Source organism: Myxine glutinosa, chromosome 6 (assembly GCF_964187855.1).
Source record: "Myxine glutinosa chromosome 6, kmMyxGlut1.1, whole genome shotgun sequence".
In the NCBI taxonomy this organism is placed as follows: Eukaryota; Metazoa; Chordata; class Myxini; order Myxiniformes; family Myxinidae; genus Myxine; species Myxine glutinosa.
In genome coordinates this window covers 153,869,211-153,895,001 of record NC_136266.1, presented here as the reverse complement: position 1 = coordinate 153,895,001, position 25,791 = coordinate 153,869,211, and the positions used below count along the sequence as shown (strand labels likewise).

Here is a 25,791-nt window from a genome sequence, read left to right as displayed (position 1 = left end):
TCCTCTGTCCGTACGAACCCCAGGGAGCGTATTTCCAAATTATGAATAAGATGTTTGCATGTTCCCTGTTCATCCTCCCCCTTTTTTCTGGAATACAAACATGAATGAACTCGGTCTCGTTTGAGTTTTTCAAGTTGGCACAATCATAGAACTCCACAGTTTATAAGTCCTATAAAGGACAGATTTAGCGGGATGACTCGTATTCGAGACAAAACCCCTCCCCCATCGAGCAGGATGAACCACTCTAAGTCGCCACTTTGAGTGGCTCGGTGAAAGGAGGAATAATGGCGTGTCAATCAACCTCAGGCTAACCAAATTGAGGTAAAGGTGTGATTAGGCCCTCAATCTAACTCGGTGTGTCTGGGCCGAATGGCCAACGTGACCACCATAACACGTGTCAGCTGTAGGATTCAGACCTGAGGAGCGGGAAACCGTCTCCTCAAACGGGAATGTTTTTTTGTTTTTGTTTTTACAAATTTGAATGCGAGGTTCGGCACCAATTTAAAAATAAATAGCACCGCAAAGTGGGCATAACCCCTCAGCCCATGCATGGTGGAAACCAATTTCAAGATGGCTGCCGTGGCAGCCATATTGAAAATCGCATCGCGCCCATTTTCGAAAGGAACCTTCCTCCACTCAACCCTAACACACACTGCAAAAATGAATTTAATCGGACAAGCCGTTCTGCTTGAAATTGACGGAAACCAACTTCAAGATGGCTGCCGTGGCGGCCATATTGAAAATCTCAGCGCGCCCATGAACCTTCCTCTACTCAACCCCAACACACACTGCAAAAATGGATTTAATCGGACAAGCCGTTCTGCTCGAAATTGACAGAAACCAATTTTAAGATGGCTGCCGTGGCGGCCATATTGAAAATCGCAGCGCTCCCATTTTCGAATGGAACCTTCCTCTACTCATCCCCAACACACACTGCAAACATGGATTTAATCGGACAAGCCGTTCTGCTCGAAATTGACGGAAACCAAAAGTTGACGGACGCCCGGATGGCTGCCGTGGCGGTCATATTGAAAATCGCAGCGCACCCATTTTCGAAAGAAACCTTCCTCTACTCAACTCCAACACACACTGCCAAAATGGATTGAATCGGACAAGCTGTTCTCCTTGAAATTGACGGAAACCAAAAGTTGACTGACGCCCGGACGCCCAGATGACGCCCGTGACGATAATACCCCTTAGCCCAATTTGGGCTGAGGCGTGAAAAGTCGAAAAAGAACATGTTGGCTCAAACTAGGAGGGAGTAGGGTACTGGACAGACGCTACAGTAGCACCAATAGAAATAGAGGGGGAATGTCCAGAAGAGGGCACATTAGAGTTGCCTCCCCTACCCGGTAGCCCAGAAACACCAGCAGGCCCACATCACTCTTCTTCTGCTTGAAACAAAAATCTATTTCCTTAGACCACTTTTTCTAATATTATGTTTAATAATTTCCTCCTCATTGGGATGACTGGCACTGTAACCTATTGTTAATAGTTTCCTGCAGGGCCGAAGTCTCGATGGCAAGAGATGTAAACAGAGTGCTGATACATACTGTTCCTATTCTCCCACTTGGAGAACATTAAATGGTTGTTACACATTTGTTATTTCTAAGTCTATAGATGGCAGGGAAGTCCACTGATACAGTTATGTGATCAATTCTTCATAGACATCCAGAATCTGTAATTTATTTGCCTTAATATCAGCCATAAACTCTGTTTAATGGTCCTCATCTCCAAGAATGGGAGTTTAGTTAAGTGTGCAGCAAGGATTCGGATTTGCATGATTTGTCCCTCATTACGCAGAGGTTGATCGCAAAAGCTTCGTTATAACCTTGACTTGAAACCTGGCTCTACTTTGAGTGGCCATTATAGTGTTAGCTTCGTGGTACCGCCATTAAGCTTAGATAACGGGTTAAAGAGCGTCACATTGGTGATCAGCCATTGGTGATCAGCCATTGCTAACGAAGGCTGAACATACATGGAATGCCAAAGTCTATATCCGCTTATCTGACTTTAGGATGCAGGTATCACCATCACTCAGATAGTCCGACTTGAACCTCAAGTAGTGTATCGGGTGAGAAAAGAAGAGCAAACTTCCAGAATCCAGAATCACTGCTCACCTCGACTCATTCGTTCCTCTTTCTTCCTGCCTATGGAACCAACTTCCACATTCTCTTCAATACAATTCTTCCCTCTGGGTCTTCAAGACAGTTGCTTCCCATCATCTCAGATCATCCCCTCTCCAAAACCAAGATCTTTTCTACACTTGTTTACCCCTCACCCTCTCCTCCATCCCCAGGCCCAACGCCTTCCAAATTTCCAATTTTTCCTTCTTGAGAGCTTGCTTATGTATCCATCTTGTCCACCTGCTACATCTTGACCCACTACCGCCATCCCTTGTTTGTCCGTCTCCATTTACTTTGTCCCTCGGCCCTGTTGTTGGTCGTTCCCTACTCTCATTCTGCTATTCCTTTTGTTCTGTTGTGGCCTTATCCATTCTGTGTTCCAGCTCTTCCACGAGCCTTGACTTTACATTTAAAAAAACACTGGTTGCTAAGGATACCGTATGACAACGTTGATCCAAGATGGACATTTCAGCGGAAAATTCTACTTTTATACATTTTTAAAATCGTTATCGTTAGAAAGCATATGTCCCACTTCATCTCCGAGCAGGAATAATGACATCTTACTATAATTAACCAAATGTCTGTCTGTCTGTCCGTCTGTTCCCAGGTACCGCAAAAACGGCTGAACCGATCGCAACGAAATTTTGGGTGGGTAATCCTGGGACCCCCTGGAGTAAAATAGGCTAGATTGTTTTTCCTTTTTTTTTTCAAATTTTCCAATTTTTACAATTTCCTATTTTTCCAATTTTCCAATTTCCCAGTTTTTCCACTCACCGATATGATGGAATAATATTTACCGATATGAACAGTGATGTGGCTTTTATTGAAATTCTACAAATACTGTTTAGATTTTGATGACTTGCGTGTGATATGATTTAACGGATGTTTATATAAATCGTTTAAAATAAAAAAGCCTTCAATTTCTGATATTTTGCCTTTTCATTTGGGCCTCCCAATTGAAGCCCCGCCTGAAGGGCGGGCACCGATACTAGTTTTTATAACTTAGGCAATGGTTAATTTTGCCTTCACCAATCACACATTCAAACAAATGTAATTCTTACACCGGGCAGTCCATGAAATGAGGGCGGTTTTCCTAACTTCGAATGTTGATAAGCATTGATGTTATAATGGCGGTCACATTCAACATGGTGTTCCAGGAAAATAATCTCTAGATATCGTTCAATTGGATGAAACCGCATTAAAACCTCTCTATCCCATCGGAAACACGTCATCATTTCACAAACCGTCCCTAGGCAACATCGGAGCGAAAGGTTGGCTCCTTGTGAAAAAACAAAAAACAAATAAAACTCTTGCTTAATCCCATTGTTGCTAGTGAGACGAAGAAATTTACAAAAGCATTACTTACATCTTCTTTGTGATCCTCCCACGATGGTAGCTTGGTGAGCCTGTTCAGCAACTCTTTGCAGCACTCCCTTGCATCCTACAACAACAGGGAAGTCAATCCTTTTGACATTTAGTGCAAGTGACTGAAAGTAGGGATACAAACCATGGGATGGTTTTAGGTAGGAACTATGCTTGGCAAAGGTTGTGGGACGATAAACAGCAGCGCTTATTAGATGGGAAACTACACAAAGCTAAGGATGTCAAGGTAATGCTGCTTGTTTTCTAGCCCTATTATCATTTCCTCTATTCTGTTTGATATAGGTATTTACGGATTGTTGACGCCACTCTTTCAAATTTATGAGAGAGGAACAATGGTTTCAAGAGGATGGAGCCACTCCCCACACTTCAAATTGTTATTTAAATGTGCTCAACGCTCACAAATGTAAATATCTGTGTATTGACGAATACACATAAAATTCCATATTAAATACATTAATAAATACATCTATCTATAATTCCAGTAATCTCTGTGTGTCTGTGTGTCTGTGTGTCTGTGTGTCTGTGTGTCTGTGTGTCTGTGTGTCTGTGACCGCTGTTTCTCGACAACCACGGGTCCGATATACTTGAAACTTGCCAGGTATATTGCTGGGGACCCGAGGATGTGCCTTTTCAAGGTTTTAAATTAATCGGACAAGTACTTACCGAGCTATGGCGATTTAGCCGTTCGCCGTTCGCTTTGGCGTTGCGAATGGACCAAACCATTCATGTAAATAGAGGGGGGGGGGGGGGGGGTTCTGTGGTCGTTCGCTTTGGCTTTGCGAATGGACCAAACCATTCATGTAAATAGAGGGGGGGGTTCTGTGGTCGTTCGCTTTGGCTTTGCGAATGGACCAAACCATTCATGTAAATAGAGGGGGGGGTTCTGTGGTCGTTGCGAATGGACCAAACCGTTCACATCGAATCATCGAATCACATCGAATGGACCAAACCGTTCGCTTTGGACCAAACCATTGCATGTAAATAGAGGGGGGGTTCTGTGGTCGTTGCGAATGGACCAAACCATTCATGTAAATAGAGGGGGGGGGGTTCTGTGGTCGTTACTGCCACGTGGTTTCAAAGTTTTTTTTTGTTGTTGTTGTTTGCACGCATGTTTTTTTGCACCCACGTACGGGCACGCCCTAGGATGTTTACACACACACACCCCTACACAAATTTTTTTTTTTTTTTTTTTTTTGGCAAGGAACGGGCACCCACGTACGGGCACGTCCTAGCTTATATATAGTACGGGCATGCCCTAGTATTAAACAATTCCAATTCCAACATAAATACATTGAGGTACATAAAATTCCCGGTGACAGAATCATCAGTTGCTGTGAATGGGCCCCGCACTCATCAGATTTCTATCTTTAGGGATATCTGAAGGACAAAGTCTACAGTTGAAGGACCCAATCCATTGAAAAACCCAATCTTACTATAATTCACCAAATGTCTGTCTGTCCGTTCCCAAGTACCGCAAAAACGGCTGAACCGATCGCAACGAAATTTTGGGTGGGTAATCCTGGGACCCCCTGGAGTAAAATAGGCTATATTGTTTTTCCAATTTTTTTTCCAATTTTCCAATTTTCCAGTTTTTCCAAACACGATGGAATAATATTTACCGATATGAACAGTGATGTGGCTTTTATTGAAATTCTACAAATACTGTTTAGATTTTGATGATTTGCGTGTGATATGATTTAACAGATGTTTATATAAATCGTTTAAAATAAAAAAGCCTTCAATTTGTGATATTTTGCTTTTTCATTTGGGCCTCCCAATTGAAGCCCCGCCCATAGGGTGGGTACCGTTGCTAGTCCATTAAATGCAACATTGATACTGCATTAATGAATATTGAGCTTGTGCTGAAAAAAAACCTTGGCCTAAACATCCTGCAGATGCAACAACAATGGAAAATACCACAATGTACGAAAGGCAGCACATAATACGGTTTTACTACATGTGCCAAGAAGTGGTAAAAGAAGTAAGAGCTACATAAATTCTATAGAATGATAATATCGTTTTGTGAAAAGTACATTTCGAAAAGAGCAAGCTATTGTGTGGCAGTGCACTCCCAAATTCAATATTCCTGCCCTGGTTGAAGGTTGCCTCAGCGACACCCTGCAATGGCGCAGTGAACTGTCCAGGCTCATTGATCACTGATTACCTGCAGCATGTACTCGTCCCTGTCCCCCTTCTGAGCAAACTGCGGACAGGCTGATTGCAGTCGCTGCAGCAGGATGATGGGAGGAACAGCCTGGCCATCTCGTTCCAGGGAATCAAACAGATCCCGCAGGGCTGCATGCCTCACCACATCCGACATTAGGAAGATTTACATGTCATGCTCTAAATCAGTGGATGGCAACCTTTTTCTAGTGGTGGGCCCGATCATCATAGGGCTGTCCGGGTGCGGGCCAAAACCATAACCAGAAGTCATTCGAGATTAGAAGAGTTTGTTTTTAATTTGCAGTTCATTGCCAAAAGTGAGGTCTGCATACAGTTTAAACATGGAATTGTATGGTTTTCGTGTTGGTCTGTGTTGTGGCATAGCAGAGCAGAAAAGACAAGTAGGCCTTTGGGTAGGCTTTAATCAACACAATGGTGGCCAGGTGCACAAGAAGAGGCCTAAGCAGGGCTTGAAGTCCTGAAGAAGGAACGAAGCATGGAGCGGATTGTAGGCAGCCCGCATGCCATCGGCTGACCCGCTTTTATACAGTAATGATCCCAGGACACAGGAAGTGTGGTACACAGGAAGTGAGGTACACAGGAAGTGAGGCATCAAGAAAACTGGAATTATGTCAGTCTGTTGTGCGACGTCTGTGCCTGCATTTTTGCATGTAGCACGGCAGAGTGCAAAGCATTCCTCGGGTCTGAAGTCCGAACCAAATGTGTCTATGCGGGTGCGGACAAAATCTCTTTGCAGGCCGGATCTGGCACTCAGGCCATAAGGTTTGCGGACCCCTGCTCTAAATCAAGAAACTTCCAGTTGCTTTGGAAAGCACAATATGTACAATCCAATGGCTTGCCAGGCTGTGAAACCATTGTTAAGTCAAAGCACAGACATGAAAATGAGGCAAAAGTCAAAGTTCACAAACTGAGAATTTTTAAATCTGAAAATTATAACGGTTTTCATTCTAGAAACCTCCTTAAGATGAATTCCGTTTTACCGGTTGCTACCACAAAATTATGTGCTCCCCGCATGTTCAGTGTGTGTTCCGTACTCTGGGGTCGCTCCACACCGCAATATGGAGACGCTGCATGCCACACTCCAGGGACTGCTCTGCACTGCATTCTGGGGACCACTTCACGTTGCACCCTGCAGGAGTTCTGCACCACCACCTGGGGCGTTGAGCCCCACACCAAAGTGTAGGGGAGGGTCCCATGCCGCACCATGTCACACGCTGCGGACGCACAGTGCCACATGCTGGGTGTGTTTGCGCACTGGGGCAATCCTTCCATATTGTTGGGTGTGTTCTGTCCCTCATATTGGCCAAGCAATTACACCATCACAGCTTAACAAGCCATGATGATACTTAACCTTTGTCACTCTCAGTTAAAACTACTTCAGGATGGCACCAATTTGCTAAAAAAGATTTGATCACTGTTCAATATTGTTACGTTTATGGGGGTCGGTTAGAGAATACCATAGGAAAGGTAGGATTGAATAGGTATAGTATGGACCGTGTGACATGTTGGAGCATTTCGATGTAATAAGTCGTAGCTTATGTAGCTTATGGTTGTGTTTAAATGTGCATCATATGGGGGGTGATGCTGTGTTAATTTGTAGTCGGGATTAAGGGTCATTTCCCCTGTTCATGATACCCTCTGTGGCCATTCCTAACAATCATAACATCGCCCGGCCAAGTTATTCATGCTCCAATGGACACGATAAGGCAAGGACCCGCATAGTAGAGGCGGAGCTACAATGGTTTGATGGGGGGAGGGAGGGGGGGACATGGCCGGCAGGCCACGCCCTCCCCACCCACCACTCCGGAATGACACCGCCGATGACGTGGGTGGGGTGAGTGTGAAGTTAGGCAGGGTAGAAAGAAGGTTTCAGAGTCTCTGAGAGGATTTTTGGTAGTGTGACCGTGTTGAGGTGTGCTGGTGTGCTGAAGGCCACGCTGTCCTTCCCCAGAAGCAGGAGGATCTCATTGGTCACACAAAGAAAAGGATTGTGGAACTTTGAGAGACCGGAGAGAAAGAGGGCCGTCTACGCCACTCGCCTCAATCCCAGGTGCCTGCGGCGTTCGATGTTGCCGCCATTTTGCCGGGTTTCCCGCCTGTGTGGTTTCGGCCTTCTACGGCTGCTGACTTACCACATGATCCATTTGGTCCAGCTGAGTACCGGAGCGTGTCTTTAATTTTCTTACTTCACCCTGTGCGTGTTTTTATGTCTGTGTGGAGGCACCTCGCTGTAGCATTTTTACCTCAGCACTTCTTTTATTTATTCTCATTCCGCGCCTTATGTTGTTGTAAATAATTATTGTTACATTTTTGTTGTGTTGTTATTGGTGGGATTTCGGAATAAACCCATGAGTTTCATGAGAATAAACGCTTGGTGGTTCTTCGGTCCCGGGCGCGTCAGAACCGCCATAATTGGATTTCCTCGGGGGTTAAAGCTTGGTTCGGCTCATCCGCCCTCGGCTCGGTGGCAACCAGCTGTGGACAGGACAATATTTTAAAAATGATGTTCAGTTAGCACTTTGCTACAAAAGCGGCTTCAGCATGCCCTCTCCATAGAGCATTCAGCTAGTCAGCACCCTAGATTTCCAAACTACTTCACCCCCACCTAGTGGATTGGCTTCGTTTATTGAAACCACACGTTTTCTTGGCAGCAGCTACATGAGTGAGGGGATTGACGATGTGGGTCCTTGGTATTCAAAAGGCCACATGTTTGTGTCCCGGAAGTCGATGATGAATAATGTCAACAAATGATGATAATAATGAATAAAACAGGATGGTAACAACATATGTGCAGCACAAAATGGCTCCGGCCTGCTCTTACCTGCTGTGATAGACTCCGCTGAATTGGCGATAGCTGTAGTCTGCACGGATCCTTTGTACCTGCAGAAATATAATGAATTTCAAGATTACCAGAAGCAATTTTGACAACAATTATCACTCTTCCATAGGCCGAAGTTTGATATACAAAATAAATTAATACAAGTGCAAAGCATTTTGGGGGTCCACATGCGATGCCCCCACTGTTCTCTAGACAACAAACACAACTAACTGCTACCCCTTTACATCCACTACTGTTTCAGAAGGAGTAATATATCCAAGGTTGAAATGGCCTGGTCGTTAAACAAACTGGTTGTAAGAGATAAGCAAATTATAGGAGAGATGGTGTCGGTGGTCAGCCGCATTGAAGGAAAAGGTTGTCTCACTGTATAACAGCTAAACCACCTTGAAAATCTGCTTCACCATACGACTACCAGCCCACCATGAAAATCCCCTGGCACAACAATAGTGCAGACTCCACAGATACCTTTTGAGTGCCTCTCTTAGTTCTGGAACTCTGCGCAGACACTGCACCGTAGCGTTCAGGTAGCAGGTGTTTCCCAGGTTCACCAAGCCGGTGGGTAAATCCATCTATAGGAAATATAGCACCACATGTATGTGTTATACCATCAAGTCTCAGTATTGATTCAACCATGTCTTGTAAAAAAATTAAATCGCCGAAATTACTGTACCGACAGGAAACTCATAACTCACGTTCAGTAAATTGTGTGAACAGAAAAGTCGCGCCGAGTGAGCAGTGGGCAGTCAGTCGTGTATTTTGTTAAAACGACAGAAGAAAGTGAGAAAACACTGAATGGACAAAGTTCCACCATGGGAAGGAGACAAATGATGAAGCAAAGAAGAGGCAGCAGTTAAACGAACCACATTTGCAAGGTGAGCTTCGGAGAAGTCCTCCACAAACGTTGGTCTCTCGGCTGGAGCACTGGGCAGCTCTTCAACAGATCCCATGAGTAACAACGTTGAGCCCTGAGGTGAGGAGAACATCTCATGGGTCCATACACGTGCAAATCTGGATTTTGCAAAAAAAAAATAATAAAAAGACGTGCAAAATTTGCGCGCACACAAATCTGGATCCTGAGGTCGTCAACAATGTCCTCGGCATTCGCAGGGACAGATACAGTCAGTCAGTTCTGTGGGTATGGCAAGCAAACAGCTTGAAAGACATACCTGAATTATTGAAAGACACCAAGCTACTGCAAGACATTGGGTGATGAAAATATGGGGGCAACATTACATTTGTTGAAGCTAGGGTACACTGGTTCTAAATAATCCATGATTTTTGTGCTCTGGCATGTCGGGTAATTTGTTGGGATAATTTTAATGCATCAAACTCCTCCATGGGACTTCATTCTTGGAAGCTATGATCAATTTTACAAGATGTCGAAGCTTGAACCGAAACAAAAAATTTCATTACAAAAAAGAAACTTCGTTTTTGGTTTCCTGAAGGGTGGAAAACTGGATTATCACGATATATGGGTTTCATATGCATATGGGGCATGATTATCCACAATTTGGTACCATCTGTGTATATCTAGAGTAACTATTTGTGCCTGTATGTAGAAATGTATCAAATTTTGAAATATCGCGAATCGCGTACTTGACGTGCCACATGAATATGCTCATAAGACGGTTATTGAAACCTTCAGAGGATGACAACCAGGCACCCAAAGGTCCCCTCTAGCCAAATAAATACGTTTTCAAGGTATATACACTAATGCATGAACAGAATCTTAATACAAGCCACTTTATTCAAATTGGTGCCCACACTACTATGTCACGAACCAAGATGAGCAGAACCTGAAAAAAAGAAAGAAATTTAATGAATGAATTCTATTTTGCACACTTTTAGCTTGGTACTGAGGTGGTTTACTGATGGAGGGGCCTTTTGATTATGACTGGTGACCCTCAAGTGTTATTGCAGAAGGCCCTCAGGCAGAAGGTCTAACGGGGTCTATAGCGTCTTATGGGACTAAGAATTATAATGGGGTCTACATGGTCTTAGGGTCCTAATGGGGCTTTAGGGGGCTTAAAGGGTCTTTATTCTTTAATGGTCTTATGGTTATAAAGCGTCTGAGGGGTCTTAAGAATCCTAGGTGTCTAAGGAGTCAGAGGGATCTAAGGGGATTAAGGGGTCATAGGGGTTTAAGGGGTCTTGGGGTCTTAAAGTGTCTTAGGGGTCTCGGGGGTCTAAGTGGTCATAGGGATGTAAGGAGTCTTGGGAGTCTTAAGGGTCTTAGGTTTATAAAATGTCTAAAGTGTATTAGGGGTCTAACAGGTCTAAAAGGGTCTTGGGGGTCTTGTGGTTATAAAGGGTTTAAGGAATCTTATGGGGTCATAGGGGTCTTCGGGGTTCTAAAGGGTCTTAGGGTTATAAGGTCAAAAGGTTTAAAAGGTACTTTCCAATAGTACGTAATTAATAGACATATCGTCATACAACCATACGAATGGACAAAGGTACGGCTTCACGGGCCACGTATTTTGGCCTCAACCAATATATTGTTGCGGTTTTGAGAACCCACACTCTTGTAAATATCACATCATTAAAGGTTAAAGGTAGCACCCCATAGTTAGGCCACAAGCAACACGTAGGTCACCATAGGACATCAGTTATTTCATTAGTATGTGTATAGATAAGGCCATGTTTCCAATAGTTGAATCTGCATTGTGTCAATCAGATAAGGAGTAGGCCCCATTCGTCCATTTTGCCAGCCTCCCTCTCCAATCGACGCCATTAAGCACGCTTCCCAATCTGTACCCCATGGCCCTTTCCAATTTGGTGCGCTCCTTGGCCAGCAGCAGCAGCCTTAGCTGCCCGTAAGCTCGCTCAACGCCGCCATAAGCCACGAGATGAGGCCTGGAAATAAGGGGCGGAGCACCAGGAAGAAGGTGTGGCCACGTCACCCAGCCATCAGGGTGGGGCCGGTAAGCCATAACCAGCCAACCAGGGCTGGAGGGACGTCGCCTGATAGGCATGGCTTTTGGGCTGGCGGAGCGATTGCTGGCTGGATTATAAAAGCGAGCGCACAAAGTCCTTTTACAGGACTGATGAGAAGAGCTCGCATTGAGAAGGACTCAGTGGAAGGTTGGCTTTTAAAAGGACTCATTGGAAGGTTGGCTTTTGAAAGGACTCTCGTACAGGACTCTCGGAGAACTCTCGCTAAGCACTCGAGTGGAAGATTGATTAAAAGAGGACTTACTCGCTGGCGCTGATTAAAGAATGACGGCCAAGGACTGTCGTGATTACGAAGAACGTGAGAGTATATGCGCTTGATCAAAGAGGGCTCGCTGGCATTGGGAGTTCAAAGAAGGACATTGGAGAGGGGGCATTTGGCACGGGTCGTGCGCCTATTACGTACGCTAGTACCAGCCTTCCCCCCCCCCCCCCCCCCCCGTCATTATAACTGTCCGTTCGCGTTACGCTACACGCAGAGCTGCCTGCCGGGTTTCGTCCACTGGACCGGAGCCTGGACCGGAGCCGGGCTGGAGCCTGGACGCGCTGGTGACCTTCCAACCTACCATCTGCAATTCCCCGTGTGAGTGTCTGTGTGTGTGAGACGGGCCGTTTGTCCAGGGAAATAGGTTAAGCCTGTAATTAAGATTGCCCTGTGTACTTCTCCTTCCTCTTTCTATCTTGTACATTTCTTTAGTTTCCTCTTCTTTCTGTACATTTGTAATAAATTACCTTGTTCTTCCTGGTTTCCTCTTATCCGATCGCATCCGTCCTTTCTCTCATTGGGTAAGCGTGGCACGATTCGGAACTGCTATAATCGGGTCTAGTCACCTGTTAACAGCTCGGATCGCGGATTGCTATCCGCTCGGCATATCCCACCATATCCGTGGTTCGAGCGGGAGTTATTTCCTTGCTTACTGGGCGGTGTTAATAAGTAGGTAAGAAGAGGACGGCTTACAACCCTAGTTAACGTCGTCCGGAAGTGACATCATAACTTCCAGGGTCGCGTCGGCCAGATCAAAGACAAGGGGATTAACCCCCTCTTGATAAGGGGAGAGCTGACGTTTGAGATACGTAACAATATATATATAAATATATCTATACAGTCACGTGAAAAAGTAAGTACACCCCATGTAAAGTTTTGCCTTTTTCAACATATTTCAACATACAGCTATTTGATCTTCATTTCAACAATATTGATAGAAAAAGGTGATATAATATAACAAATATCATGAACCATTTACATTTTAAGTCCATTGTATAATTTAAATAAACATAAATGCAAATTTCACATGTGGAAAAAGTAAGTACACCCTTGGCTCTAATAGGTGGTATTGCCTCCGTTGGCAGAAACAATCTCAAGTAGGCATTTCTTATAACTGTCTACCAGTCTCTGACATCGACTGGGAGAAATTTTTGCCCACTCCTCCATGCAGAATTCTTTCAGCTGTGCGATGTTTGAGGGGTTTCTTGCATGCACAGCTCGTTTCAAATCCCCCCACAACATCTCGATGGGATTTAGATCCGGGCTTTGACTTGGCCATTCCAGAACCCTCCATTTCTTTCTTTTCAGCCATTCCTTGGTGGATTTACTGGTATGTTTAGGGTCATTGTCATGTTGCAAGGTCCACCTTCGGTTGAGCTTGAACTTTCCGACAGATGGTCTCACATTATCCTCAAGCACCCTCTGATACAATGAAGAATTCATAGTGGATTCTATGATGGTGAGCTGCCCAGGCCAAGATGCAGCAAAGCTGCCCCAAACCATAATATTTCCACCACCATGCTTTACAGTTGGTATCAGGTTCTTGTGGTCAAATGCTGTGTTTGGTTTTCGCCAAACATGTCTTCTGGTACTGTGGCCAAATAGCTCTACCTTTGACTCATCTGTCCAGAGCACATTGTTCCAGAAGTGCTGGTCCTTGCCGAGGTGTTCATTGGCAAACTTTAGTCTTGCCCTGTTGTTTTCTGGACAGCAAAGGTTTACTCCTGGCACACCTCCCATGTAGATCAAATTTGTGCAGCCTCTTTCTTATGGTAGACTCGTGCACTTTGACATCAACAGTGGCAAGAGGTACCTGTAGGTCCCGTGATGACATTCTGGGGTTCTTAGAGACTTCTTTCAGTATCTTGCGGTCTGCTCTCGGGCTGAACCTGCTGGGGCGGCCTGGCCTGAACAAGTTGGCAGTTGTTTGGAATCTTCTCCACTTGTAGATGATCTTCCGGACAATCGAATGATTGATTTCTAATTGTTTAGAGATCTTTTTAAATCCCTCCCCAGACTCGTGGGCATCTATAACCTTCTTTCTGAAGGCCTCAGAGCTCTTTTGATCTAGGCATGGTGACGCCGCACACTTCAACAACAAAGAGCAAACCAAACTAAATGTCTGAGGTTTAAATAAGACAGGTTCCTCCAAGATCCTCTCTAACGATGTTCTATCATTTGCACCTGAGCTGGTGCACCTGATTCTAATTTTAGGTATTTGAAGTAGTGATAAATGTCGAGGTGTACTTACTTTTTCCACATGTGAAATTTGCATTTATGTTTATTTAAATTATACAATGGACTACAAAATGTAAATGTTTCATGATATTTGTTATATTATATTGCCTTTTTTTTTTTCTTTTTTTTTGTATACAGAATCGAGGCTCGTGAAAGAGCTAACATCTATCACACAAACAAATCAAACAGACAAACAAAATATATAAAAAGAGGGAGTGGTAGACAAGATGGGGAGAGAAGGGGAAGCACACAACACAACATTTGAGAGCAGGGACATCGGGAGATGTGTGGGAGGGAGGAGGCGTGGGAAGGGGGGGGGGGGAGAAGTATAAAACACAAGGACACCAAGGACTTCCAGGAAAGAAGTTGGTATTTCAAAAAAGTGGATTTGGGGTGAAATTAGCAGGGGTAGAAAAGATCAAGGTTTTGGATGGGGGAAGATAAGAGATGGTGGTGAACAGCTGTTTTAAAGACCTGGAGGGAGGAGTGGGGTTGAAGAGAGTGAGGGAGTTTGTTCCAGAGGCGGGAGAAAAGAGGAATGAAGGCGTGAAGGTGAGCAGAGAGTCATGATTTTGGCAGTTTAACCATTAGAGGGTTGCAAGCAGATCTTGTGCGACCTGTAGGAATATTTGGGGGACAGAGCCCAGAGAGAGCTGGGGTGGCAAAGCCGGAGAGGAGTCGGTCGAAGACGGAAAGACCACCAACCTGCCTGCGGTGAGTGAGTGAAAGGCCCTCGGAGGTAGCTTCATCACGGGAGATTCCAATGATTCGGAATGCTTTGGTTTCAACAGCGTGAAGACGAGCTAGGTGTGAGGCAGGAGCACCAGCCCAGAGGGGAGAGCAGTATTCCATTGAGCTGCGGATGAAAACCTTGTATGTGGTGAGGAGCTCACCTTTATCTATCAATATTGTTGAAATGAAGATAAAATAGCTGTATGATGAAATATGTTGAAAAAGTCAAAACTTTACATGGGGTGTACTTACTTTTTCATGTGACTGTATATATATATACACTACATGGCCAAAAGTATGTGGACATCCAAACATCACACCCGTATGTGCTCGTCGAACATCTCATTCCAAAATCATGGGCATTAATATGGAGTTGGTCCTCCCCTTTGCTGCTATAACAGCCTCCACTCTTTTGGGAAGGCTTTCCACTAGATGTTGGAACATTGCTGCGGGGATTTGATTCCATTCAGCCACAAGAGCATTCGTGACGTCGAGCACTGATGTTGGTCGATTAGGCCTGGCTCACAGTCGGCGTTCCAATTCATCCCAAAGGTGTTCGATGGGGTTGAGGTCAGGACTCTGTGCAGGCCTGTCAAGTTCTTCCATACTGATCTCGGCAAACTATTGCTGTATGGACTTTGCTTTGTGCACGGTGGCATTGTTATGCTGAAACAAGAAAGGGCCTTCCCCACAACTGTTGCCACAAATTTGGAAGCACACAATCATCTAGAATGTCATTGTATACAACAACAACAACAACAGGCATTTTAAGGCCATTTTCCCTGCTAGAGCAGGGGTTAGCCTTGCGGGGCCCATGACAATCTTCTCCATTTTGCCCTATTTTCTACATCTCACCCTTGTTAACCCCCTTGCCCACATTTCTTCTTCCACCATCTTTAGCCAAGTCTTTAGCCAAGCCAAGTCTTTAGAATGTCATTGTATGCTGTAGCGTTAAGATTTCCTTTCACTGGAGCTGAGGGGCTGAGCCCGAATCATGAAAAACAGCCCCAAACATCATCCCTCCTCCACCAAAATTTACAGTTGGCACTATGCGTTCAGGCAGGTAGAATTCTCCTGGCATCTGCCAAACCCAGATTCGTCCGTCGGACTGCCAGATGGTGAAGCGTGATTCATCACGCCAGAGAACGCGTTTCCACTGCTCCAGAGTCCAATGGTGGTGAGCTTTATACCACTCCAGCCGACACTTGGCATTGCGCTTGGTGATCTTCGGCTTGTGTGTGGTTGCTCGGCCATGGAAACCCATTTAATGAAGCTCCCGATGAACAGTTGTTGTGCTGACGTTGCTTCCAGAAGAAGTTTGGAACTCGGTAGTGAGTGTTGCAACCGAGAAGACGATTTTTACGCGCTACGCGCTTCAGCACTCGGCGGTCCCATTATGTGAGCTTGTGTGGTCCACCACTTCATGGCTGAGTGTTGTTGCTCCGAGACGTTTCCACTTCACAATGACAGCCAGTTGACCGGGACAGCTCGAGCAGGGCAGAAATTTGATGAACTGACTTGTTGGAAAGGTGGCATCCTATGACGGTGCCATGTTGAAAGTCAATGAGCTCTTCAGTACGGCCCATTCTACTGCCAACGTTTGTCAATGGAGATTGCTTGGCTGTGTGCTTGATTGTATATATCTGTCAGCAAATGTCATGTCCCAGCTTCCCAGGTCTGCCACAAATTAAGATTTCTTCTCTCTCTCATCGTGTGTGTTACCGTGGCAGTGGCCAATGAAACTGTGCTTTGTACTTCAGTTAATTGTGTCAATGTCATCATCATGTTTATATATCTATTTCATATGTATGTCCTGTATGAGCAATTTCTTTTACGATAAGAAAACCTCTTTTACTTACATCTTTTATCTGGAATTTTCCCCATTCATCATCCTGGAAATAAAGAGGAGGAGGAATTAGAGTATAATTCATCTTAGCACCTCTAATAATCAAAGCCAAACTTTGACAAATCAAAAATAACAAAAACATAAACGTAGAACTGTAATAAGATCGATATTATGGCAGTTAGGACTGGCTTTACATAATCCATAATAGGAAATTCAACCTTCCAAACAAACACAATACATTCCTAACAAATACAAGACATTCCTAACAAATACAAGACATTCCTAACAAACACAACAAGACCTTCCTAACAAACACAACAAGACCTTCCTAACAAACACAAGACGTTCCTAACAAATACAAGACCCTCCTAATAAACACAAGACATTCCTAACAAATACCAGACATTCCTAACAAATACAAAACATTCCTAACAAATACCAGACATTCCTAACAAATACAAGACATTCCTAACAAATACAAGACATTCCTAACAAATACAAAACATTCCTAACAAATACAAGACCTTCGTAACAAATACAAGACATTCCTAACAAATACAAGACCTTCCCAACAAATACAAGACATTCCTAACAAATACAAGACATTCCTAACAAATACCAGACATTCCTAACAAATACAAGACATTCCTAACAAATACAAGACATTCCTAACAAATACAAGACATTCCTAACAAATACAAGACATTCCTAACAAATACAAGACCTTCCCAACAAATACAAGACATTCCTAACAAATACAAGACATTCCTAACAAATACCAGACATTCCTAACAAATACAAGACATTCCTAACAAATACAAGACATTCCTAACAAATACAAGACATTCCTAACAAATACAAGACATTCCTAACAAATACAAGACATTCCTAACAAATACCAGACATTCCTAACAAATACAAGACATTCCTAACAAATACAAGACATTCCTAACGAATACAAGACCTTCCTAACGAATACAAGTCATTCCTAACAAATACAAGACATTCCTAACAAATACAAGACCTTCCTAACAAATACAAGACATTCCTAACAAATACAAGACATTCCTAACAAATACAAGACATTCCTAACAAACACAAGACATTCCTAACAAATACAAGACCTTCCTAACAAATACAAGACCTTCCTAACAAACACAAGACCTTCCTAACAAACACAAGACCTTCCTAACAAACACAAGACCTTCCTAACAAACACAAGACCTTCCTAACAAACACAAGACATTCCGAACAAACACAAGACCTTCCTAACAAATACAAGGCATTCCTAACAAATACAAGACATTCCTAACAAATACAAGACATTCCTAACAAATACAAGACATTCCTAACAAATACAAGACATTCCTAACAAATACAAGACATTCCTCACAAATACAAGACATTCCTAACAAATACAAGACATTCCTAACAAATACCAGACATTCCTAACAAATACAAGACATTCCTAACAAATACCAGACATTCCAAACAAATACAAGACATTCCTAACAAATACAAGACATTCCTAACAAATACCAGACATTCCTAACAAATACAACACATTCCTAACAAATACAAGACATTCCTAACAAATACAAGACATTCCTAACAAATACAAGACATTCCAAACAAATACAAGACATTCCTTACAAATACAAGACATTCCTAACAAATACAAGACATTCCTAACAAATACAAGACATTCCTAACAAATACAAGACATTCCTAACAAATACAAGACATTCCTAACAAATACAAGACATTCCTAACAAATACCAGACATTCCGAACAAATACAAGATATTCCTAACAAATACAAGACATTCCTAACAAACTACAAGACCTTCCTAACAAATACCAGACATTCCGAACAAATACAAGACATTCCTAACAAATACAAGACATTCCTAACAAACACAAGACATTCCTAACAAACACAAGACATTCCTAACAAATACAAGACATTCCTAACAAACTACAAGACCTTCCTAACAAATACCAGACATTCCGAACAAATACCAGACATTCCGAACAAATACAAGACATTCCTAACAAACACAAGACATTCCTAACAAACACAAGACATTCCTAACAAATACAAGACATTCCTAACAAATACAAGACATTCCTAACAAATACAAGACATTCCTAACAAATACAAGACATTCCTCACAAATACAAGACATTCCTAACAAATACAAGACATTCCTAACAAATACCAGACATTCCTAACAAATACAAGACATTCCTAACAAATACCAGACATTCCGAACAAATACAAGACATTCCTAACAAATACAAGACATTCCTAACAAATAACAGACATTCCTAACAAATACAACACATTCCTAACAAATACAACACATTCCTAACAAATACAAGACATTCCTAACAAATACAAGACATTCCTAACAAATACAAGACATTCCTAACAAATACAAGACATTCCTAACAAATACAAGACATTCCTAACAAATATAAGACATTCCTAACAAATACAAGACATTCCTAACAAATACAAGACATTCCTAACAAATACAAGACATTCCTAACAAATACCACACATTCCGAACAAATACAAGACATTCCTAACAAATACAAGACATTCCTAACAAATACAAGACATTCCTAACAAATACAAGACATTCCTAACAAATACCAGACATTCCGAACAAACACAAGACCTTCCTAACAAACACAAGACCTTCCTAACCAATACAAGACATTCCAAACCAATACAAGACATTCCTAACAAATACAAGACATTCCTCACAAATACAAGACATTCCTAACAAATACAAGACATTCCTAACAAATACAACACATTCCTAACAATTACAAGACATTCCTAACAAATACAAGATCTTCCTAACAAATACAAGACATTCCTAACAAATACAAGACATTCCTAACAAATACAAGACATTCCTAACAAATACAAGACCTTCCTAACAAATACAAGACCTTCCAAACAAATACAAGACCTTCCTAAGAAACACAAGACCTTCCTAACAAACACAAGACCTTCCTAACAAACACAAGACCTTCCTAACAAACACAAGACATTCCTAACAAACACAAGACCTTCCTAACAAATACAAGACCTTCCTAATAAACACAAGACATTCCTAACAAACACAAGACCTCCCTCACAAACACAAGACCTTTCCAACAAACACAAGACCTTCCTAACAAACACAAGACCTTCCTAACAAACACAAGACCTTCCTAACAAACACAAGACCTTCCTAACAAACACAAGACCTTCCCAACAAACACAAGACATTCCTAAGAAACACAAGACCTTCCTAATAAACACAAGACCTTCCTAATAAACACAAGACCTTCCTAACAAACACAAGACCTTCCTAACAAACACAAGACCTTCCTAACAAACACAAGACCTTCCTAACAAACACAACAAGACCTTCCTAACAAACACAACAAGACCTTCCTAACAAACACAACAAGACCTTCCGAACAAACACAAGACCTTCCGAACAAACACAAGACCTTCCTAACAAACACAAGACCTTCCTAACAAACACAAGACCTTCCTAACAAATACAAGACCTTCCTAACAAACACAACAAGACCTTCCTAACAAACACAACAAGACCTTCCTAACAAACACAAGACATTCCGAACAAACACAAGACCTTCCTAACAAACACAAGACCTTCCTAACAAACACAAGACATTCCTAACAAACACAAGACATTCCTAACAAATACAAGACTTTCCTAACAAATACAAGACATTCCTAACAAATACAAGACATTCCTAACCAATACAAGACCTTCCTAACCAATACAAGACCTTCCTAACCAATACAAGACCTTCCTAACAAATACAAGACCTTCCTAACAAACACAAGACCTTCCTAACAAACACAAGACCTTCCTAACAAACACAAGACCTTCCTAACAAACACAAGACCTTCCTAACAAACACAAGACATTCCTAACAAACACAAGACCTTCCTAACAAATACAAGACCTTCCTAATAAACACAAGACATTCCTAACAAACACAAGACCTCCCTCACAAACACAAGACCTTTCCAACAAACACAAGACCTTCCTAACAAACACAAGACCTTCCTAACAAACACAAGACCTTCCTAACAAACACAAGACCTTCCTAACAAACACAAGACCTTCCCAACAAACACAAGACATTCCTAAGAAACACAAGACCTTCCTAATAAACACAAGACCTTCCTAATAAACACAAGATCTTCCTAACAAACACAAGACCTTCCTAACAAACACAAGACCTTCCTAACAAACACAAGACCTTCCCAACAAACACAACAAGACCTTCCTAAAAAACACAACAAGACCTTCCTAACAAACACAACAAGACCTTCCTAACAAACACAAGACCTTCCGAACAAACACAAGACCTTCCTAACAAACACAAGACCTTACTAACAAATACAAGACCTTCCTAACAAACACAACAAGACCTTCCTAACAAACACAACAAGACCTTCCTAACAAACACAAGACATTCCGAACAAACACAAGACCTTCCTAACAAACACAAGACCTTCCTAACAAACACAAGACCTTCCTAACAAACACAACAAGACCTTCATAACAAATACAAGACCTTCCTAACAAATACAAGACATTCCTAACAAACACAAGACCTTCCTAACAAATACAAGACCTTCCTAACAAACACAACAAGACCTTCCTAACAAACACAAGACCTTCCTAACAAACACAAGACCTTCCTAACAAACACAAGACCTTCCTAACAAACACAAGACCTTCCTAATAAACACAAGACCTTCCTAACAAACACAAGACCTTCCTAACAAACACAAGACCTTCCTAACAAACACAAGACCTTCCTAACAAACACAACAAGACCTTCCTAACAAACACAACAAGACCTTCCTAACAAACACAAGACCTTCCGAACAAACACAAGACCTTCCTAACAAACACAAGACCTTCCTAACAAATACAAGACCTTCCTAACAAACACAACAAGACCTTCCGAACAAACACAAGACCTTCCGAACAAACACAAGACCTTCCTAACAAACACAAGACCTTCCTAACAAACACAAGACCTTCCTAACAAACACAAGACCTTCCTAACAAACACAACAAGACCTTCCTAACAAATACAAGACATTCCTAACAAACACAAGACCTTCCGAACAAACACAAGACATTCCTAACAAATACAAGACCTTCCGAACAAACACAAGACCTTCCTAACAAACACAAAACCTTCCTAACAAATACAAGACATTCCTAACAAATACAAGACATTCCTAACAAACACAAGACCTTCCTAACAAATACAAGACATTCCTAACAAATACAAGACCTTCCTAACAAATACAAGACATTCCTAACAAACACAAGACCTTCTTAACAAATACAAGACATTCCTAACAAATACAAGACCTTCCTAACAAATACAAGACATTCCTAACAAACACAAGACCTTCCTAACAAATACAAGACATTCCTAATAAACACAAGACCTTCCTAATAAACACAAGACCTTCCTAACAAACACAAGACCTTCCTAATAAACACAAAACCTTCCTAACAAACACAAGACCTTCCTAATAAACACAAGACATTCCTAACAAATACAAGACCTTCCTAACAAACACAAGACCTTCCTTATAAACACAAGACCTTCCTAACAAATACAAGACATTCCTAACAAACACAAGACCTTCCTAACAAACACAAAACCTTCCTCACAAACACAAGACCTTCCTAACAAACACAAGACATTCCTAACAAACACAAGACCTTCCTAATAAACACAAGACTTTCCTAATAAACACAAGACCTTCCTAACAAATACAAGACCTCCCTCACAAATACAAGACCTTCCTAACAAATACAAGACCTTCCTAATAAACACAAGACATTCCTAACAAACACAAGACCTTCCTAACAAATACAAGACCTTCCTAATAAACACAAGACATTCCTAACAAACACAAGACCTTCCTAACAAATACAAGACCTCCCTCACAAACACTAGACCTTCCTAACAAACACAAGACCTTCCTAACAAATACAAGACCTCCCTCACAAACACAAGACATTCCTAACAAACACAAGACCTTCCTAATAAACACAAGACATTCCGAACAAACACAAGACCTTCCTAACAAATACAAGACCTTCCTAATAAACACAAGACATTCCTAACAAACACAAGACCTCCCTCACAAACACAAGACCTTTCTAACAAACACAAGACATTGCTTACAAACACAAGACCTTCCTAATAAACACAAGACCTTCCTAACAAACACAAGACCTTCCTAACAAACACAAGACCTTCCTAACAAATACAAGACCTTCCTAACAAATACAAGACCTTCCTAACAAATACAAGACCTTCCGAATAAACACAAAACCTTCCTAATAAACACAAGACCTTCCAAACAAATACAAGACCTTCCGAATAAACACAAAACCTTCCTAATAAACACAGGACCTTCCTAACAAATACAAGACCTTCCGAATAAACACAAAACCTTCCGAATAAACACAAAACCTTCCTAATAAACACAAGACCTTCCAAACAAATACAAGACCTTCCGAATAAACACAAAACCTTCCTAATAAACACAGGACCTTCCTAACAAATACAAGACCTTCCGAACAAATACAAGACCTTCCGAATAAACACAAAACCTTCCTAATAAACACAGGACCTTCCTAACAAATACAAGACCTTCCGAATAAACACAAAACCTTCCTAATAAACACAATACATTCCTAACAAACACAAGACCTTCCTAACAAACACAAGACATTCCTAACAAACACAAGACCTTCCTAATAAACACAAGACATTCCGAACAAACACAAGACCTTCCTAACAAATACAAGACCTTCCTAATAAACACAAGACATTCCTAACAAACACAAGACCTCCCTCACAAACACAAGACCTTTCTAACAAACACAAGACATTGCTTACAAACACAAGACCTTCCTAATAAACACAAGACCTTCCTAACAAACACAAGACCTTCCTAACAAACACAAGACCTTCCTAACAAATACAAGACCTTCCTAACAAATACAAGACCTTCCTAACAAATACAAGACCTTCCGAATAAACACAAAACCTTCCTAATAAACACAAGACCTTCCAAACAAATACAAGACCTTCCGAATAAACACAAAACCTTCCTAATAAACACAGGACCTTCCTAACAAATACAAGACCTTCCGAATAAACACAAAACCTTCCGAATAAACACAAAACCTTCCTAATAAACACAAGACCTTCCAAACAAATACAAGACCTTCCGAATAAACACAAAACCTTCCTAACAAATACAAGACCTTCCGAACAAATACAAGACCTTCCGAATAAACACAAAACCTTCCTAATAAACACAGGACCTTCCTAACAAATACAAGACCTTCCGAATAAACACAAAACCTTCCTAATAAACACAATACATTCCTAACAAACACAAGACCTTCCTAACAAACACAAGACCTTCCTAACAAACACAAGACCTTCCTAACAAACACAAGACCTTCCTAACAAATACAAGACCTTCCTAACAAATACAAGACATTCCTAATAAACACAAAACCTTCCTAATAAACACAAGACCTTCCTAACAAATACAAGACCTTCCTAACAAATACAAGACCTTCCTATCAAACACAAGACATTCCTAACAAACACAACAAGAGCTACTTAATAAACACAAGACCTTCCTAATAAACACAAGACCTTCCTAATAAACACAAGACCTTCCCAGCATGCCCTCCATCCCCACCTCTCTGGACAGCAATATCGTCCATTTTGTAGTCGTTCTGGGTTGTTGAGTTAAGGCTCGATTCTGGGCGAATTCCCAGCCAATCACTTTCGACAACTAGATGGTATTCATAGAATACTTACCCTGCGCAGTCAGCATGTTGCGAGCCAACTCTTATGTTTTTGAACATTTTTTTTTCTTTGATCCAATATGGCTGCCAGACCACGTGAGCGATGACATCATAAATTTATATTCTCTAATATAATTGTTGCATAGATCACGCTCAATAAATTTCAAACTGACAGACTAGGCGTTGTCCCTGTCGAATTATTACGTCATAATTATGACACCAATGACGTCATCGTTGACAACACCTGTTCCCCATATGGAGTTATTTGCGATGATCCAAGTTTCAATTTTTTTCATGCATCGATTTTGGAGATATAGAGGCGCAACATTTTTCTGTTTTTCCAACATGGCGTCTATACCACATGACCTATGACGTCATGATTATCATTAAAATATTCTAAAGGGGGAGGCGCTCCGATGGTGAAAATTTCGTGTCCATCAGACCAACAGTTGCTGAATTTTTTTAAAATAATGATCGGATGGATAAGCGTTGTATTTGTCGAATTATGACGTCATAACGAAGGCACCGATAACATCATCATTAACATATCTTATTCCCCATTGGGAGTAGTTGACAATGAGCCAGGTCTAAAAAAAATTCCATGGAGTAGTTTCAGAGATATGGAGGTGCGACGTTTTTCCAATATGGCGCCCGTACCACGTGACCTATGGCGCCATAATAATCATTAAAATATTCTACATGAGGAGGCCCTGCTATGGTGAAAATTTCATGTCAATCGGACTAACGGTTGCTGAGAAAATGAATTTTAAAAATGCAGACATGGCACACGTATGCAACTGAATGCTTAACCCCGCTTTTCGCTTCGAGAGCGCAGGGGAACAAGACTATAAACTTTCATTCTGGAGCTTTGTGAAGGTGAAGTGGAGGAGAAAATGTTTTTTTGGAGAAATACAATATAAAATACAAGAAAATAGTGTGGTGAGGATAAATCACAGGTATGGTGGGGTGAGGATAAAGCACAGGTATGGTGGTCCACATTTCCTCTACCTGTGCATTCCGTATTGCCGTGTACGTGTTTTTTTACATCAATTTAAGGCGCCTCGTGGAGCTTGTGCACAAATCACTTCGAGGACACAGACATTAGGAGATAATGGATATAAACACAGGTGTGGTATTTGGGATTTGAACCTGGGTTCTCTGCAGAATGAGCCAGAAGGTTCAGATGGAAACATTCACAGGACAATCCATTATAGTTTCTTTGCATTTAAAACAAAATGGGGATAAGGGCAATATATGGCCAAGAGAAAACTTGGGAAGAACAGGTACCGGTACATATATATATATATAGATAGGGAA

General features: G+C 41.8%; 1 protein-coding gene across 1 annotated transcript in view; it reads right to left on the bottom strand.

Moving 5' to 3' along the window:
* The window catches only part of LOC137428897 (ubiquitin carboxyl-terminal hydrolase 14-like), an 82,572-nt gene that overhangs the window by 42,472 nt on the left and 14,309 nt on the right, over positions 1 to 25,791 (bottom strand). The window contains exons 3-8 of the mRNA XM_078780792.1: positions 16,576 to 16,608; positions 9,393 to 9,497; positions 8,998 to 9,101; positions 8,515 to 8,573; positions 5,674 to 5,804; positions 3,493 to 3,567 (exon numbers count right to left, since the gene is read on the bottom strand). Coding sequence (XP_078636918.1) covers positions 3,493 to 3,567; positions 5,674 to 5,804; positions 8,515 to 8,573; positions 8,998 to 9,101; positions 9,393 to 9,497; positions 16,576 to 16,608 — 507 coding nt within the window. The remainder of the gene's footprint in view (positions 1 to 3,492; positions 3,568 to 5,673; positions 5,805 to 8,514; positions 8,574 to 8,997; positions 9,102 to 9,392; positions 9,498 to 16,575; positions 16,609 to 25,791) is intronic.